This window comes from Taeniopygia guttata, chromosome 4 (assembly GCF_048771995.1).
Source record: "Taeniopygia guttata chromosome 4, bTaeGut7.mat, whole genome shotgun sequence".
Lineage (NCBI taxonomy): Eukaryota > Metazoa > Chordata > Aves > Passeriformes > Estrildidae > Taeniopygia > Taeniopygia guttata.
This window is the reverse complement of record NC_133028.1, coordinates 17,679,132-17,695,272: the sequence shown is the minus strand read 5'-3', so window position 1 is coordinate 17,695,272 and position 16,141 is coordinate 17,679,132. Positions and strand designations below refer to the sequence as shown.

The 16,141-nt window shown below is 41.1% G+C and overlaps 1 protein-coding gene across 4 annotated transcripts in view; it reads left to right on the top strand.

Moving 5' to 3' along the window:
* PPARGC1A (PPARG coactivator 1 alpha) overlaps window positions 1-16,141 on the top strand; it is a 364,171-nt gene that overhangs the window by 283,399 nt on the left and 64,631 nt on the right. Inside the window, exons 1-2 of one of the 4 annotated variants that reach the window (XM_072928037.1) lie at window positions 12,377-12,595; window positions 13,279-13,419. The exons of 2 other annotated variants lie outside the window; for them this stretch is intronic. In XM_072928037.1, the coding sequence (XP_072784138.1) occupies window positions 13,372-13,419 (48 nt within the window). In that variant the 5' untranslated portion in view covers window positions 12,377-12,595; window positions 13,279-13,371. Of the gene's footprint in view, window positions 1-12,376; window positions 12,596-12,664; window positions 13,420-16,141 lie in introns of those variants that run through there. One more of the 4 variants, XM_030270852.4, reaches the window with a different exon arrangement.

Genomic DNA, 16,141 nt, shown 5'->3' with positions numbered 1-16,141 from the left:
ATATAAGAAACAACTTTCTTTCTGTTAGGGCGGATGGCTTTATAGAATAGATACTGAAGCAGCAAAGAACTGAAAGTGGTTTCTGAGAAGTGTTGACCTCCTTTCGTGCCACTTACTGTGAATTAAAGCTGTGAGTGAGAACTAGTTTGGGCATGTGGTACAGCACTTACAGCAACTGCTGCCAAGGAACAAGATTTGTGTTTCTAAGGAAATGCAACAAAAGAAAATGGTTTAAGAGGCACTGGCTGTCACTCTGTAAAAAAAAGTATCTATTTATATACAGATAGGAAAGAAAAGGCCAAATTGGGTTATTCTATATACAGGTTACCATACATATAAACTCTTGTAATGTGAGATTCAAAATCAAACTCCTGTGGATTGTACAGGGTTTAGCATATCTCACACTGTTAGAGTTTACAAAGTTGAGCTAGCTAAAAGCAGTTGTGACCTGCTCTGTGCCTGTGATTGACTGTTGTTTGTCATTCTTACAGGCATTATTACTAACAGTGATCTGCTATAGGAAAGGGATACATTTAGAGCAAGGAAACTGGGTTTTTGTGGCTTTTTGGAGCTCCTCTCTTACGAAACCAAAAGGCAAATAACTTCAGCACTTCTAAACCAAGGCTGCCAAACAGTATCACTTACCACTACCTTTAAGGCTATAAATATCATAGGACATGACATCCACTCACTGATTTGTAGCAAAGATGTTATGAGAATTGTTCATGCACTGCAGTTTCATTAAGGGTTGAAAACTGTAGCAAAACACTGAGGAAAAAATATTGCTATATTTACACCGTGTCTTAACTCATTTTTTCACCCCTCCGGGGTTGGAAAGGGAACCACCTGTCTCCTTTGCTGATGTCAGACTGCTGCCTGGAGACATGGTGCTATTGGAAAGCACACGATACTGTACATATTTACACCAAGCTTGTATCTGATTGAGATTGTGCTACGAGACCTGTGAGTTCACAAGTTTCTTCATCATACTCTCATGCATTAAACATGTATTTGAACTCTGGCTTGAAATCCGTGTGATCTTATGATAGACGTATTTATGTAATAGTTAAATGAATGATCATGTGCTCTCCAGCTCCTTTTCCATGCAAATGCAGAGGAAATTGAATATTATAATATTTCAGTGAGATGTCCTCAATAACAAATTACTGTTTAAAATAACCAATATTTGTATGTATATAAATTGCCTAGCAGTTATTTTTGTCTGCTATTTGCATGATATGGAAAAGATTTTTTTCTAGCAAACGTTTTAAGCTACTTGGTGCTGCTTTCCTTTTGGAATGATCACAAGGGTGCACATTTAGGGACGTATTTTCCATCTGTTTTTTTGAAGCTGGCAAAGCACATAATTTGGAATAGAAAAGAAGTCTGAAAGTCTATTTGAACTGGTATGTGTTTGAGCTGTTCTAGGAATTCTTACTGTGTAGCAGTTGGTAAAAGTGAAGGACTGTATTGTGCCCTTGGATGCGGTATGCAGGCAGGGCTCAGGGCCAGTGGGAGCCCTATGGGAGTGCCCAGGGGCACACCAGGGCACCCCTGAGGGCTTTGCTGCTCGGTTACCACGGCAAGAATCTGAAATGATCAGGGAAGCTCTTTGAACTCTGGCTGTTTGGTATGTTCCTGTGTTGTGAAGGTTTGTTTGAGGTGGGTCCTCCTGCAAAGGCCAGGCTTGAGCTTCTCTACATACAGCCTTGAGTGATGTGCCTGTTGGAGAGAGTCACTGATTCTTCTGTGTCCTGCAGGGGTGGGCGTGGGGCTGACCTCCCATGCAGAGCAGCACTGGCATGATGGTGATTCTTTTCTGAGTGGGGATCTTCACCGGGTGAGCTACACCTCACCTACACTCCCTCTCCTCGTCTGTAAGCACTGCCTTAGCTCCTCACATCAGCTCACCCTTTTGATGGGACTGCTTGTTGTCTGTGGTGAATAAGGGTGACAGAATCTGGCCCTGTTGCTCTGTCAGTGGTTGAGTCAATTTGGGCACCATTTAGTGCAGTAATTTCTGCACTAGATTTCTTCTTGCTGAGGTCTAGAGAAGATCTAGACAACACCACAGCTGTTGAGCCTCTTACGTCTTCTGAGCAGTTCAGGCACAGTTCCTGGGGTTTGGAGATGGTTTTTCATGTCAGCTGGATGGGTATTTTTGGCTGAAGGCTGTTCCGATGGGAAAACTCTTATCAGTGGGTGTTGCTGAAGGCAGTACTTCTGGATTACTGTGGGAACTACTTAATTGCTAGTGGGTACCAAACTCACAGGGGGAGATGTCAGTATCTCATCTTCCAAGATCTCCTTACTCCTTTTTGTTGTTTTTAATAATTTGTGATTTGTTTAGTGTCGTTTTTCAGTGAAGAACTACACTGTATGTTAGAGTTTTTGGTTTTTTTTTTAATGGAGATTGAAGGGTAAGGAAAACTGGCCTTCCCTATGCTATAGACAGAGAAGTTACAGCTATAAATGAATTCTTGGGTCTTCTGTTTCATCCTCATGTGCTAGCAGCATTTTTTTTTGTATACTAAACAGAGTGTTCTAATGTATGATTCATATTAATTAGGTTTCTGCAAAGTACTGCACACCTCAACTTGAACTGAATCAGAAATAAATATATTGCCATATATTAACATTTTATTAGTTGAGAAGAAGAATAGGATGAAGGCACCTATGTGAAATCCAAAGTATGAGCTTCAGATTGAATTAATGCCAGCAGTGCCTTGAGATTAATTTGGTTACTATGGGTACAGAATAAGAAATAGTATACCATAATGTAAATATGTTTACTGATTAATTTCTGGCATTAAAAACTAAAACTACATTATACATGCAATAACAACTTTTCTTTTTCTTACTTGGAAGAAGGTAGGTTCATTTTGGTAATTACAGTGAGTGTTGCCCTCTGTAAAGTGCCAGTACTCCAGTGGAAGATGAGTGCTGTTCTTATAGAGTATCTGCCCCATCACAAGCAGCAGGGACCTAAAGAGACCTGAAACAAAACATACTACCAACCCAGGAAGCTGCCAGTCTTCTACAGCTTCTCATTAAATATCTCATGTAACATGATAACATCTGTTTCATGTACCATTCAACTGGTCAAATGTGAGTTTTCTATCCTTGTGCCACTTCCCATCTCATCAGAATGTAGGAGAGGGAGTAAGTTTTTCATCTTAAGATGTTGAAAGCTGAGTAATAATTAAATAAGGCAATAGAAATACTATATATTCAGAAAGCAATTATTTTAAGGACTTTCAGTTTTGACATGGCTAGATAAAGTATGAAGCTTTTTGTTTTTATACTTACTGTCAAGAATGTTGTTAAATACTGATACCACCTCCTAAGAGAACAACTTTTAAATACCAAAATGAAAAGGATAAGCATTAAATATTTTGGTAGATATATTGTGCCATAATGTATACTGTCTTGTTCTTAATACAAGGCACAGTAGGGCTTAATTAAAAAGTGATTGTACGATCTATCACAAACCTGCATTAGGGATATGGATGCCAAGAAAATTAAGTTGAATAGGTGGTGATAATGAAATCGATATTTTATTGAATAGCTTTTATTCCTATGCCTTTGTTTGCTATTCTTGCCTTCCTGTCAGCAGGTAAGACATTTTCCATCCAAAATTCTTTGAAGGAATTCATTTAGTCTGATGCTGCTTTATTTCATTATTTTATCAGTGTAAGTTATTTTATTCATTTTTTGACAGAGTAGAATGCCTTGACAAACTTCCGACTCTGTCAGAGCCGAGCATGACAGTAAACAAAGAAAAGCAAGTCCTTACGAGCTCGTTCCTGCTAGGAGTAGCTAGCTAACAACTGGTACAAGGGTGATTTTCTATTTCATGTAAGCAAAAGTCATAGTCACTCAAAGCCTCCAGGACAGCCCCACAACTGGATTTTAGTACAGATTTCTCCTGTTCCAGCTACTAGTGTGGCTTTAGGACGTGCTAAATAAAGTGTTTAGCATTAGAGAACGATGAAATACAGCATAATACAAAGTGAAGAATATAAACAATAAAAGTAAGTATTTGTACAGCCTGGGCCAAAATCCCCCTTGTTATAACTTAATCAACTTAAATGCTATTGATTTTTCAGGTACCACTGACCTGAAATTGCTGGGATTGTGCTTGGGATGAATTTGACCTATGCCGTTAAGGCCAAGCAGAGTCACAGTTTTGAAAGTGTAATGCAAAGAAATAGTTACCGAGCATTCTGTTGTCTTGTAATTCTACACCAGACACTCAGTTCAGTGCACTGTTGCAAAATCTCTTCTTTAGATGGGTAGAACTGTGTCTGCAAGCACTGTAGAAAACAATAAAAGAGCTTATTGTTCCCCTTCATATTTTGAAGAGTGGTGTGCTGCAAACCAGACAGCCTGTGCTTTCTGAACAAAGCTGCTGGGGCAGCCGGCACAGCTTCATTTTCACATCCCCACTTCCTAGGTTCAGTGTTGTTAGTGTCCTTTTTGTGGCAAAAATCCAATAGCCAAACGGGAAGGCTTGTTTTCATGATCTTTCTGCTTGTGTGTCTCAAATGGAATATTCCACATATTGCAGTGCACTGCACATTGCAACTTGCAGCTTGTCTCATGCCTGTGTGCAGCAGGCAACGTGGGATAATGTGCTAGAGGAGAAGACAGGCACAGCACAAGGTTCCTGAAAGCCATGAGAGCCACTGAAAGCTTGCCTTCATGGTATGCAGCAGTATAGATATTTGAAAGGTTAGGTTCTGTCTATTTTTAGGTAGCCTTCACATTGGAACTGATCTAAAAATGAAGGGGACATAAAAATTGCACTCTTCTGATTTATCAGAGATTTTTGACAAAATGCATTTAAAAAGGCTGTCCTCTGAATCAGAGATTTTTTTCTGAAGTATAGCTGTGCTTCGTATTTAGATGAGGAGTCTTTATGTTCTTGATTAAAATGCCAGTGCTGTCTATGTCACTCCAAGATCAGCATTTTCAGATTTTAGCAAAGTTAAAGAAATATGACTTTCCTACTTATTGTTTGGGAAGATTTATTCACTTGTGTAAATGAATTTTAAAAAAATTGGCAAGGCTTTTTATCTTATATAAAATAAATCTGAAGATAAATGATCTTTTCCACTAACATCACCTATCATTAAAGTGGCTAAATGAAAATCAAAATGTGTTGCTATTTAGTGCCTGCTCGCCTTTTTACGGGAGATGAAATTGAGCATGTTTACTGGGCAGGAATTGTCAGCGATGCTTCGATTTACAGCATTGTCCAGGATATAAATTAACAACCACCATGTGTTTCCCCCACTCTCCCTGGAAGTTGGTAGCCTGATCTCCCAAAGTGTACATCTCCAGCTCACTGTGCATGCTTCTACCCTTCCTTAAAGAAACCTGCAAACAATCTAAAATTGTGTTGCATTGAACTGAAGTGCAAATATTTTTCCATGTCCCTGTAAACCAGAATGCATGTGAGAATGAAACAGCTGGAGGTCTACCTGCAGAAAACCCCCTGGGATGTGTCAAACTCATTTCTCCAGTCTGTGCAATCTTGGTTTAATAAATTGGTAATAATATTGTGATGAAGTGTTCTTTGGTGTTGGTTTGCTGTTTTTTCAGAGTTTTTTTTTACATAACAACTTGTAACAGAAATTAAAATAATCTTCCATTCTGACAATTTCCTTTTTTTACTTGGTTCTTTGTTCCTCAGAGAGTAGGGGGAGGCTGCAGTGGGCAAGAGGGAAAGGTGCACTCTGATGCAGTGTCTGTTTCAGTGTGAATCCTACACAGTCCTTTCAATGGTTTTGGTTAAATGCATTGCCCTGACTTGCACTTCCACATGCAGAGTTCAAAAGAGCAGAAACAACAAATAGTATTGAATTGAGCCAGATTGTTGGGGAATTTTACAATGGTAGAGATCCATTTGGGATAAACATAGAAGCAGCAAACTTGCCTTATTTGTTGATAGGCATGAAGTAATGAAAGTACAGTTATTTTTTGGGGGGGGGAGGAACCATGAATCTTCCTGGTACCCACTTACAAAATAATATATAACAGTGTCCCAGGGCAAAGATGTTCAGCAAATACTAAATTTCTTGGGAATGAAGATGTCTAACATGGTGATAGCTGTTGCAGTCTATGTGCTTTATTCATGTTGTATTCACAGGGGAAAGCTAGGGAAGCTTGAATAGTATGAAAATCCAAAAAAAAAAAAAAAAAAAAAAATAAAAGGGTGGAGGACTTTCTGCTTTGAACTGTCTTGGTCCCACCTTCTGTGATAAGGTCTAATTCAAAGCCTGCCTAAATCCATTTAAAGGTTTCCATTCCCTTCCAAAGGATTTAGAGCAGGCACCCCTTCCAGCTACTCTTAACCCCCCCTTTTACTTTACTGCATTTTCTCATTCAGGTATTGAGGCAACTGATCTGTATAGAATAAAATAAAATTAAATTAAAATAAAATAGTAACTCGCCCATGCCTTTCTGTGGCTAGTTCTCCAATTTCATCTCTGCACTAGCATGTTTGGCCCTGAGTCAGAGGTGAAAGTACTGACAAATTTCTCGTCAAAAGCATCGCTGGAGGAGGCTCAGCCTCTAAAGGTTTACAACTGCACTTTGTATTGTTAATAAGCCCTGGGCTAAATGCTTATCTTCTTTATTTCAGTTATTTGAACTGGGGATGGAAGGAGGATGACATCTTTTGCCATTTGTGCAACTTTTTTAGATTAATATTGCAGCTCTGAGAAAAATGAATAATTGGACTTTTGAGCAGGGAGTGGAACCATGAAACCCATAGGGATTCCTCTAGCACTAGTCACTAGTTTGCATATCGCAAGTTAACTGCAATTCATGAAGCGTTCTGGCTAAAAATAACTCCAGGGCTCAATTTTGGCTGGCAGGAACTACTAGTTAAGAGGTCAGGCAAAGCTGATCCTTCAGAAGCCTTGTCTGCATGAGACTGTTGGGTGTTGCAATGAGGTGAAGCCATGTCTGCTTGGCTTGTCCTTGGCTGACTCAGGAAAACGGGCTGTGGGGAGCTGGGGAAGGGGACCTTTGCTGCAGCCTGGGAGCTTCAGAAGCCAAGTAGGGAGTGCTGGCTGCTGCATGAGTGGAGCTATGTTCTCCACTGACAGTAGTTTCCGCAAAAGCTTGCACTCTTCCACAGGCAGGCATAACCCTATAAAGGGTAACCTGATCTGTAAGGGTATTTAAAAAAAAAACCCACATGAGGTGTTTTGTGTGATATCTTATTTTGTTTGCCTAAAATTGCTGCAGAGCAAATCTGTGGCCTGTGTTACTGAAATCCCATCAGATTATTACAGTCCTAAATTATTTCTGCATTATACTTTGTTTTAATATGAAAAATGCCAAGAGCTAGGCCCAAGAAAAAAGGCTGACTCAGTTCCACTGAGCTCTGTCTGAAAAAAGTCATATTTGAAGATGAGAGATGTGTTGGTAAGGCTGTCTGTCATCTCTAGTTTATTAAAAAGAATTGCTAGGAGGCACTAAAACTGTCCACTGCCTTTCCCTCTGTTCCCTCACTCAAAGGTGCTTCATTCACATCGACTTTACCATAGCGGTTTTGTGTAAAACAAGATTTGATTTTAGAGTATTTAAAGGTTACTGTTCTCTCCAGTGCTGTGCTGCAGCCTTTTGTATGCTCCACTGCAGTTGCCTTACCAGCCATTTCAGAGAGGAGATAGTCTATGCTATGGAAATGAGATATTTTTTTCCTTCCTCTAGCTGCTGCGAGCCTCAGCGTGGCAGAGCACACTAACCTCTCCTGCATTGCTGTGGCAGCCAGGGCATCACAGCTCCCCTTCAGGCTGGGAGGCCCTGTCTGGGTGGCTGAATGGCCAGATGGCAAAGCAAACCCAAAATGCAATGTGACAGCTGGGTGGCTACTTCAGTGAAGGCTGGTAGCTTTGAAGGCTGATAGCTCCCATGAACTTCCTTATGGTTGTACAGAATCTTTTCTGTACCCTAAGATAACAAATCCATGGTGGTTGTTTATAGAATCATCCTCTTCAGATCCCTCTCAGAAAAAGTCTGTAAAAACTAGATTGGCATTCTATGAACAAGTCAGGGAAGAAGAGCTCCAGGGTAATTCTCTAGGTGTTCAGGGCAAAGGGTGCAAGGTGGATGGTGATATGGATAATGAGAAAGGTCTGGGTGGGGTGTTCCAGAGCTCTGCAGAGTGTTCCAAATACAAGGGGTGTTCCGTGTTCTGCCCTGTGTGGCTGAACCTGAAGAAGACAATTGCCTGTTGTCAGAAGGGCATGCACATCCCAACGAGGCTGGAGTGGGAGAAGGGCACAACTTCTGAGTGGGGCAGATGTTCCAGACCCCTGAACAGGAATGTCCGAAACCAGCTCCTTGGCTCTGATAATATCAGGTATGAGCAAATTTTGGTCTCTTCCCAGGGACTTGAATGTGGGAAGGATAAGGGAATAAGAACTTTATGACTTCTTTTGTTCCAAGGAAATATCAGCAGTGAGGTGAGTAAAGGAGAGATGATGAAGATCTGCAACGGTCTGCGATTTTGATGTGGTCCCGCCTGCTCTGCCAACCTGCAACACAGTGCAAAACTGGAATCTGTCTCCTTGGCTTGCCTGGGTGTCTGTGCTCAGACAGCAGCACAGCCTCCCCAGGAAACGGATGTGTTTACATGGCTCTGTTTCTCAAACATATAGAGGTCATAAATTTAAATGTAGATACTCTTTTATAGATCAGCCCTCCTAAAAACAGTAACACCCAAGTGAAAGACATTGTTCATATTCCCTTTAGCAAGCCTGACAAGCTGTATTTTTCTGCAAATTATAGCAAATGAGGGTTCTGGAGAATACTCCAAATGTTGGAGGGAAACAAGTGACAAATATATTTTTTATGTAATCAGCTGGAGTGGGTTAGTTTTTCTTGTTTATAATAACGAGGAAGTGAAACATGCTTATAAAGAGGGGATGTTCAGGGAGGTATAGGAAAAATTATAAGATTTCTTGTAGTGGGTACCTGTGATTCTCCTGCTTCACTTGAACATTGCTGGAAGGTTTTACTACAAGCTCACAGTTACAAAGAGTCGCATGTCTGCAAACCTGGTTAACGCTGATAATCAGGTAATCTGCACTGATAGTAAATAGTCATAGTCAGGTCTAGTTGCACATGAACAAGCAAGTGATTTCCCCTGGCATTCAGTGCTCTTTATTTGAGCCCTCAGTCTGTGAAGGCAGATGTGGCAAAATTCAGCCTGGTGTCAGTAATGTCAGTAATGCTTCGCTGTTCGGAGAAAGTTATTTTGGACTCTCGAATATAGAGCTCCTCAGACAGCAGCCTGTGACCCAGAGCTGGGCCAGGAATTAACTTGGCCCTTGAGTTCTTCAGAGAGCTAGTGCAGAGAACTATCCTGGGTTTCTCTGTTAAAAAAATCTCAGATCGTAACTGCCCTAACAAAACTAGAGAGAGCAGATGGCTTTATTCCAATGTAGAATTACTGCACCAGTGAACCCAGGAGTTCAAGGAGTTTGATTCACTGGCTTACGCTATTGAGGGTGTATTCTGGGTAGGATGAACTGGATAAATAAGGAAAAGAAGATGAGAAAGGGGGGAAAAAAGAGAAAATAAATAGAATAGAAGTGGAACAGAGACAGTGGACTGGAGAACAAATACAGGACTGCGCAAAAAATAAGAGTAAAAATGCACAGAAGGAAGATTTTTAATAAAAAATTAATAGGGTACATATACTTTATATAGAACACCATTCACACTAACACACCTTTGGAGTGCAGTTTTATATACAGCATTGGCTGATCTTTTGCTGTAACTCTTGGAGAGTTGAGCAGAAAGAGTTGAGTTGATGTGAGAACTGATTTGCAAACCTCATCTGTCTGAAACTCCAGCACTATTTTTATGTACAAGTTTGCTTGTCCTTACTCCCCTAGGAAAGTAGCAAACTTACCCGAAAATCAGCGAGTACCACAGTCTTGGGGGCAAGGAAAGAATTTCTTCCTCAGTCCCTAATCAAGGGACTAATTTTTGGTCACAAGGTCTCCAAAATCAGTAGCTTCTTTGAGAAACCTAAATTACAGGGAATAAAAACCTTACCCATAGCTAAAAAATGTGGGTGAAAGAGGAGGATAAAATGATTGCTGAATCCAGGAAAAAGCAAAGACAGTGGGCTTGAAGGTTTTGGTCTTTGATTGTATTTCCTGTTGTTGCAGGCAGTTGTACCTTCCAGTCCTGTTAGAAATGTATCAGGATTTGGGAATTAGTGCCCAAATGTTGTTGGAAGGCTTACCAGAACTTTCTTGAATCATGGCCCTTAAAGAAGAAAATGCAAAATTTGGAAATTACTGAGACCTGGTACAAACTAACCTGAAAATAGGGGAAATTCAGTGTTTGAAGAGGTGGTCTGATAAAGGAAATTTTAACAGGGCAGATTGTGTCAAATGGACCTGCAGGCTTTGTCAGCTGTAGGAGAGTTTTCTTTGTATGTGTTTGTTATGGAACCAAATATCATGTGTGTATGTGCTCAGATACTGCCCCACAAAAGATGTTTGTGCAATTCTTTAGTGTTGTCAAAACAGAGGGAAGAGCATTGCTAAAGGTTCTACGGAATGTTCAAAAGACAAAGTTTCCTTTGAGGAAGCAGCTTAGGTGCTGGCTGGGTTTCACAGGCTTCGTTTGCATATGCGGAGGCTGCGTGGTTTCCAAACGACACCACCACTGCAGCTGTCTCCCTTGTTTTTCTCCTCCTTGGGGTACTGTACTCAAAACCCACAGTAAAACATGGGAAAAAAGATCCTAGCTGGTAAATTTATACTATGGCTGGGGTTAGACACTTCAGTTAAAATTCATCCCAAGCAATGTGGAACTCTTCTTGAAATCTCAGTCTTTTTTAGATGGAGTTTGGCTTTGCGTCTCTTCCAGGTAACACTGGAATGGCCAGAAAAGTTCAAGCTGTAATGTGGACATGGCCATGGAAAAGCTCTGGGGCTCTGTAATTATTACTTTTGCTTGCTCTGTTTGTAGTGCACTAGAAGAGTTCTTCAGTCTCTAAAGCTTGTATGGTGAGAGCACCACTAAGGTCACAGTTTATATTTATCAGTTAACTTGCTAATTTGAAGGGAAAGCATTCAAGTGGAAATGTAGAAAATAGAAACAACATGAGCAGGTCACAATATCCAAAACAGCAATATGAAATGTTCCAGTGTAAATACATTTCTATAAAAGGTGTGAATGAAACTTCAAAAAAAAAAAAAACAAAAAAACCAAACCCAGATGATGGATTCGGCACAGTCAATGAACACAATTACAAGTAGGTATTGAAGGAGAATATTCCACCAACCATGGATCCAAAGATAATAATTAATAAGAACCAACTGTACTCCAGGTAGGCAGGTGCCCAGTATTATTTCACAGTTGACTGTGCAAGGGGTAGGGGTACTCACCTTTGCCACAGATCTTAATAATTTACTGCAGTTTTATCATTAAATCAGCATATAATTGGGAAGGAAATTAGTTTGGGGTTGTTTTTGGTGGTAGTGGGTTTTTTTTTTTTTTTGGTTAGTTTGTTTGGGTTTTTTTTTTTTTTGAGAGCAAAGCAATACTGTTAATTTAATTCTTTGTAGGAAAGGCTTTCTGTAGTTATTTGGTATTTTGCTGTGTTTTATTTTTATTTAATTAAGTAAAGTAAAAACAATGCCATTTTTGTCATCAGTGCTTGGTGAAAATATGACAGTGTGATGTGATTTGCAACTTAAGCACAAGCTCAGAAAAATGTACATTTTATCAGGACTGGCAATAATGAATTACAAGGAAACACAAATAAGCTAAGAATATATCTGAGACCTCCTACCATTTCTGAAGGTTCCAGTGTCTGTATGGAAAAGGCTATTTCAAGAATTGTACTTCTTCTTTATTTTTTTTTCCTCTCAGCAAAATTGCCATAGCCTTGTATAATAATTGAATTCATTTAGTCTTTAGAATACTCAAGTTTGCAAATAACAATGAAAATGAATATTTCATGGCATGGAGGATGATAAGCTGTAGTTTTGTAACTTTGACTGGTAGCCCAGCACAAGGGAGCCAGCATTTACATTTCACGAGAATTTTTGCACCCAGATAATTAAAAAAAAAAAATGCAGCTTAAGACAATAAGCAGGCAGGTGGGGATAGTTAAACAAGACCTTTTCTGGGGGTTTTCTTTCCCTGTTCTGGACAACAATTTGCAGTTCAGCTTGTTCATGGAATTTGTTCTGTACGCAGTGCTAAGGGGCATCTTAAACCAGTTGCACCTGCAGCAGCCGCTATTGTCTGGGAAAGGCTTTGACGGGGAGACAGGTGTTAACAGTGTGTCTGGATTTTCACACGGAGCTCTTTAATTAATTTATTTTCCGTGAACAAGCGCTGGGTTCAGGTCGGAGGGCAGAGCAGTGCGCCCCGAGGCGCTTACAGAGGCGGGCGGGGGGCACGGCGGCGGTGGGCAGGACGGAGGCAGCTCCATGTCACTGCCGTGGTTTCCTGGGGAATGCACCGAGGCGGGGGAGTGATTAAAGAGCAGCTCGGAGCGCTGTAATCCATCTGGGAACGGGATCAGGCTTCCCCCTCGGAGCAGGTGAGATAACGGTAGGAACATTTTTTATAGATGCTGAGTCCATGTCAGAGAAATGCTGGGGTGGGGGGGCGGGATGCCGATATATTTACCGCGGAAAAACTAACTTGAGTTGCAATTGTCTATGAGAAACCATAACCTAACCAAAATACTCGGGGAGGTGCAAAATCCCCGAGTGCAAAAAGGAAATGTTGGGAGGCGGCGTAACTTTTGCCGAAGTCTGGGATAGCCTCTCCAAAGGGAGGCGGGGGAGCGGCGCGGGCCTGGGAAAAGTGCTCGGGCTACTCGGAGCACGCAGGCTGCGGCTCGGCTGGGAGTCACTTCACTTTTTCTTTCTTATAAGCACAGCTTATTGTGTGCTGGGGTGTGGGGGGAAGACAAAGAAAGCAAGCTAAGAAATTAAAAAGGATGGGGAGGGCTCGGAGCTGTGCTAGGGCAGGAGCAGCGTTCCGGGGGTGTGGCGTGGAAATGTGCTTTGAATCGCAGCGTGCTGCCGCGGCCGCCGGGGTCTGAGCGGGTTTTGCAAAGATTTACTTCACTTCAGGCTGGGTCTGCCCCTGGCTGACGTCACGGGCTGGAGCAGCGGCTCCAGAAGGCTGGATGAGTGACAGCCCAGCCTACTTTTTAATAGCTTTGTCATGTGACGGGGAACAGTAGTAAGACAGGTGCCTTCGGTTCACTCTCAGAGAGGGTCTCGTTGCCTGCATGAGTGTCTGCTGCCCGCCTGCCTGCCTCTGGACTGTAGTTTGCCAGCTTTGCTGCCGTCGCTCCGCAGCTGGATGGCGTGGGACATGTGCAACCAGGACTCTGTATGGAGTGATCTCGAGGTGAGCGGTGCGCGGCGTGGGGGCCGTGGGGGGCCGGCGGCGGCGGGGCCGCGGCTCGGCAGGCACCGGCAGGACGGCCGAGGCAGCGCACTTTGCAAACAAGTCCCTATCTTATCTTTACTCCAGTAAGTTTGCTATTTTAAGGTTACTCTGCGATGCCTTGAGCAAATCAAAGCTGAGCTCCTGTCATCAGTATAGTATCTCCTGCAGTTGGAAACTATTTTCATGTGCCTCTGGCTCGCTCTCCCGTCATATGCAATATTTATGCTCTAAGATATTGATATGAATCGGTGTCTGAAGTGGCGTTTCCAGTGGCAGTCAGTGGCCTGGTTGGAAAAATGCCATGTTTATTTAGAATAAGACTAATATTTCTTAAAAAAAAAAAAAAAGTTATAATTAACTCATGGCTTCATATTTTAATTCCTTGTTTCACTATGCTCTGTCAAAGGCTTTTTCCTTGTTTATCAGTTGCAGAATACAAACATGCACACAGGAATGAATACCCTGTTGTTTGGCTTTAGATGCTTTTAAAAGAGATTTCTGGAAGGAGACGTTTCCTTGCTACTCGTGGTATTGGAATACTGACGCTGTAGCTAATGCTTGGTAGAGCAGGGTTTGGAGTCAATCTGAGTAGTCCAAGAAATGGTTAAATCCCACTGTACAGCAGAGACAACAGGATGAACCATGAGAATAGAGTTTATGCAGGACTGTGTGAACTGCTGCTGCTGCTGCTTGTGTAAAAATAGACGGCAATACATCAAATCCACAGCTTCTGCTGGCTACAATTCATAAAGGAAAAAATTAAAAAGGCAAGCAGTCCCGTGGTAATCTCCGGAGTATAATGTGAGGTTTGAGGATTTCTGCATATTTGCATTCAGCAAAATGGAGCATTACCTGAAAGTTTGGGCAACTTGCGAAGCGAGGCAAACTTTCTTTGGACCCCATGAAGAGGAATCCCGAATACAGACCTGCTCAAAGGAACTAATCCTCTGGATTCAGGCTTGGAATAAGTGCTTAAAATGCTTCCCTTGGGCAATGGGGGAGGGAAAAACAGGTTACAGGCAATGCTTTTTAAATAAGATGTTCATGCTGTAGAGAGCTACCCATCTAAAGTGAACCATTTCCATGTTCTCCAGTAAATTTTTCCTATCTGGCAGAGCATGTGTGTGCATTCTCAAGTCATTTTGTCATGTTTTAAATATTTGCAGCTTGCCATTGTATCCACAGATTTCTGTTTGCATATTGTAATTGGTCTTATCTTGTTTTGATTTCTTGGTAAAGTGGAATAGATATGGATAATTCATATGTCCTGTAGCTATTATGAGTCAAGGCAGTAAGTGGATGACTTTCTGGCTCCAAAGTCCTAATTGTTTCTGAGTAGCTGGAGTATCCTGTGGGTTGTTGTCTGGCTTGTAGCATGGGTCTCAGCTGCCACAGCTTCATTTTTCTATCGTGTATTATTCTTAATGCTGCTAGGAACTGATTGAGGAACCAGGTTATATGGAAATAGTGAAGATTTATTTTAATCACTAGAGTTCCTGCAGTAATTTCAAGCTAGTAACAGAATAGATAATGTATGTCAATGACTTTTTCATAGTGCAGAGAGAAGAAAAAAGAACCAAAAAAAGAGTTTGATCTTAATATTAATTGTGTGGTGGATGGATTAACTGTGGGTTGGATTTTGCCAGTGTGCTCCTGCATTGCACTTCCTGTAGCAACACTAGCATCTGCGTGCTGCTTTGGCTCAGGGGATCACCTTTACTGAGCTAAAATAACGCAAGCAGCAAGCACTGGAGGCAGCTTTCATTCTTTGAATCATTAATATTTGCTGTCAATGTTAAATGTATTATATTCTCGCTCACATAATGACAGGACGGCGTGTTGTTTAATAAAGGCCTGCATCACTGTAGCTGATCAGCATCCCCAGTGCTTCACAGCTTAATGAAGGTGATGTACAGTAAGGTTGTGAAGATTGATAGAGAGAATCCACATGACACACATTTTGTCAAGTCTCTCTTTCCTGAATTCATCCCCTTGGCACTTTGAAAAACTTGTTAAAAATAAAACAAAGATTATCTTTTCATTAATATAATTAATATGGCATAAGTCCAGTCTTCTTCTTCTTTTTTTTTTTTTTTTAATTTACCTTCAAAGGCACAAAAACAGCCAAAAGGTTAATGGAGAATTATACTTAATTATAATGATTCATTACCATCAGTGCAGTTAAGCTAATTTACTGTTTGCGTCTGAACTAAGAGAAAAAAGGTCTGTTGGAGTGAAGTAACGCACAGTAATTAGCCTTTTGTGTTTAGTGACTGCTTTATCCTCCTAAATGTTACTGTAAAATTAGGGCTATAGTTATGGAATAACTATCATATCAAGTAACAGTGGGAAGACAGTAAAACGTGTGCTAGCAATTCAGGTGCACCTGTTACAGATGTATAGGCAAACAGCAAATATCAGCGTGTCAGATGAGGACAGTTTTAGGACTTGGAGTGTTAAATCTGGCATCATCCAAAGGCCAAATATAAATTAATAACAGGAACACTTGCTGCTAATGTGTCTCAGATTAATGTGCTCTGTGTGCTCAGGAGCATAATGTCGTATTCAGAAACATTGATTTTATTATCATATCAACATTGGCAGGGCATATATACTTTATTTCAGCAGTTACATTTTTAGGTGACATTTTAGTCACTATAGGTAAATAAAGGCTGTGATA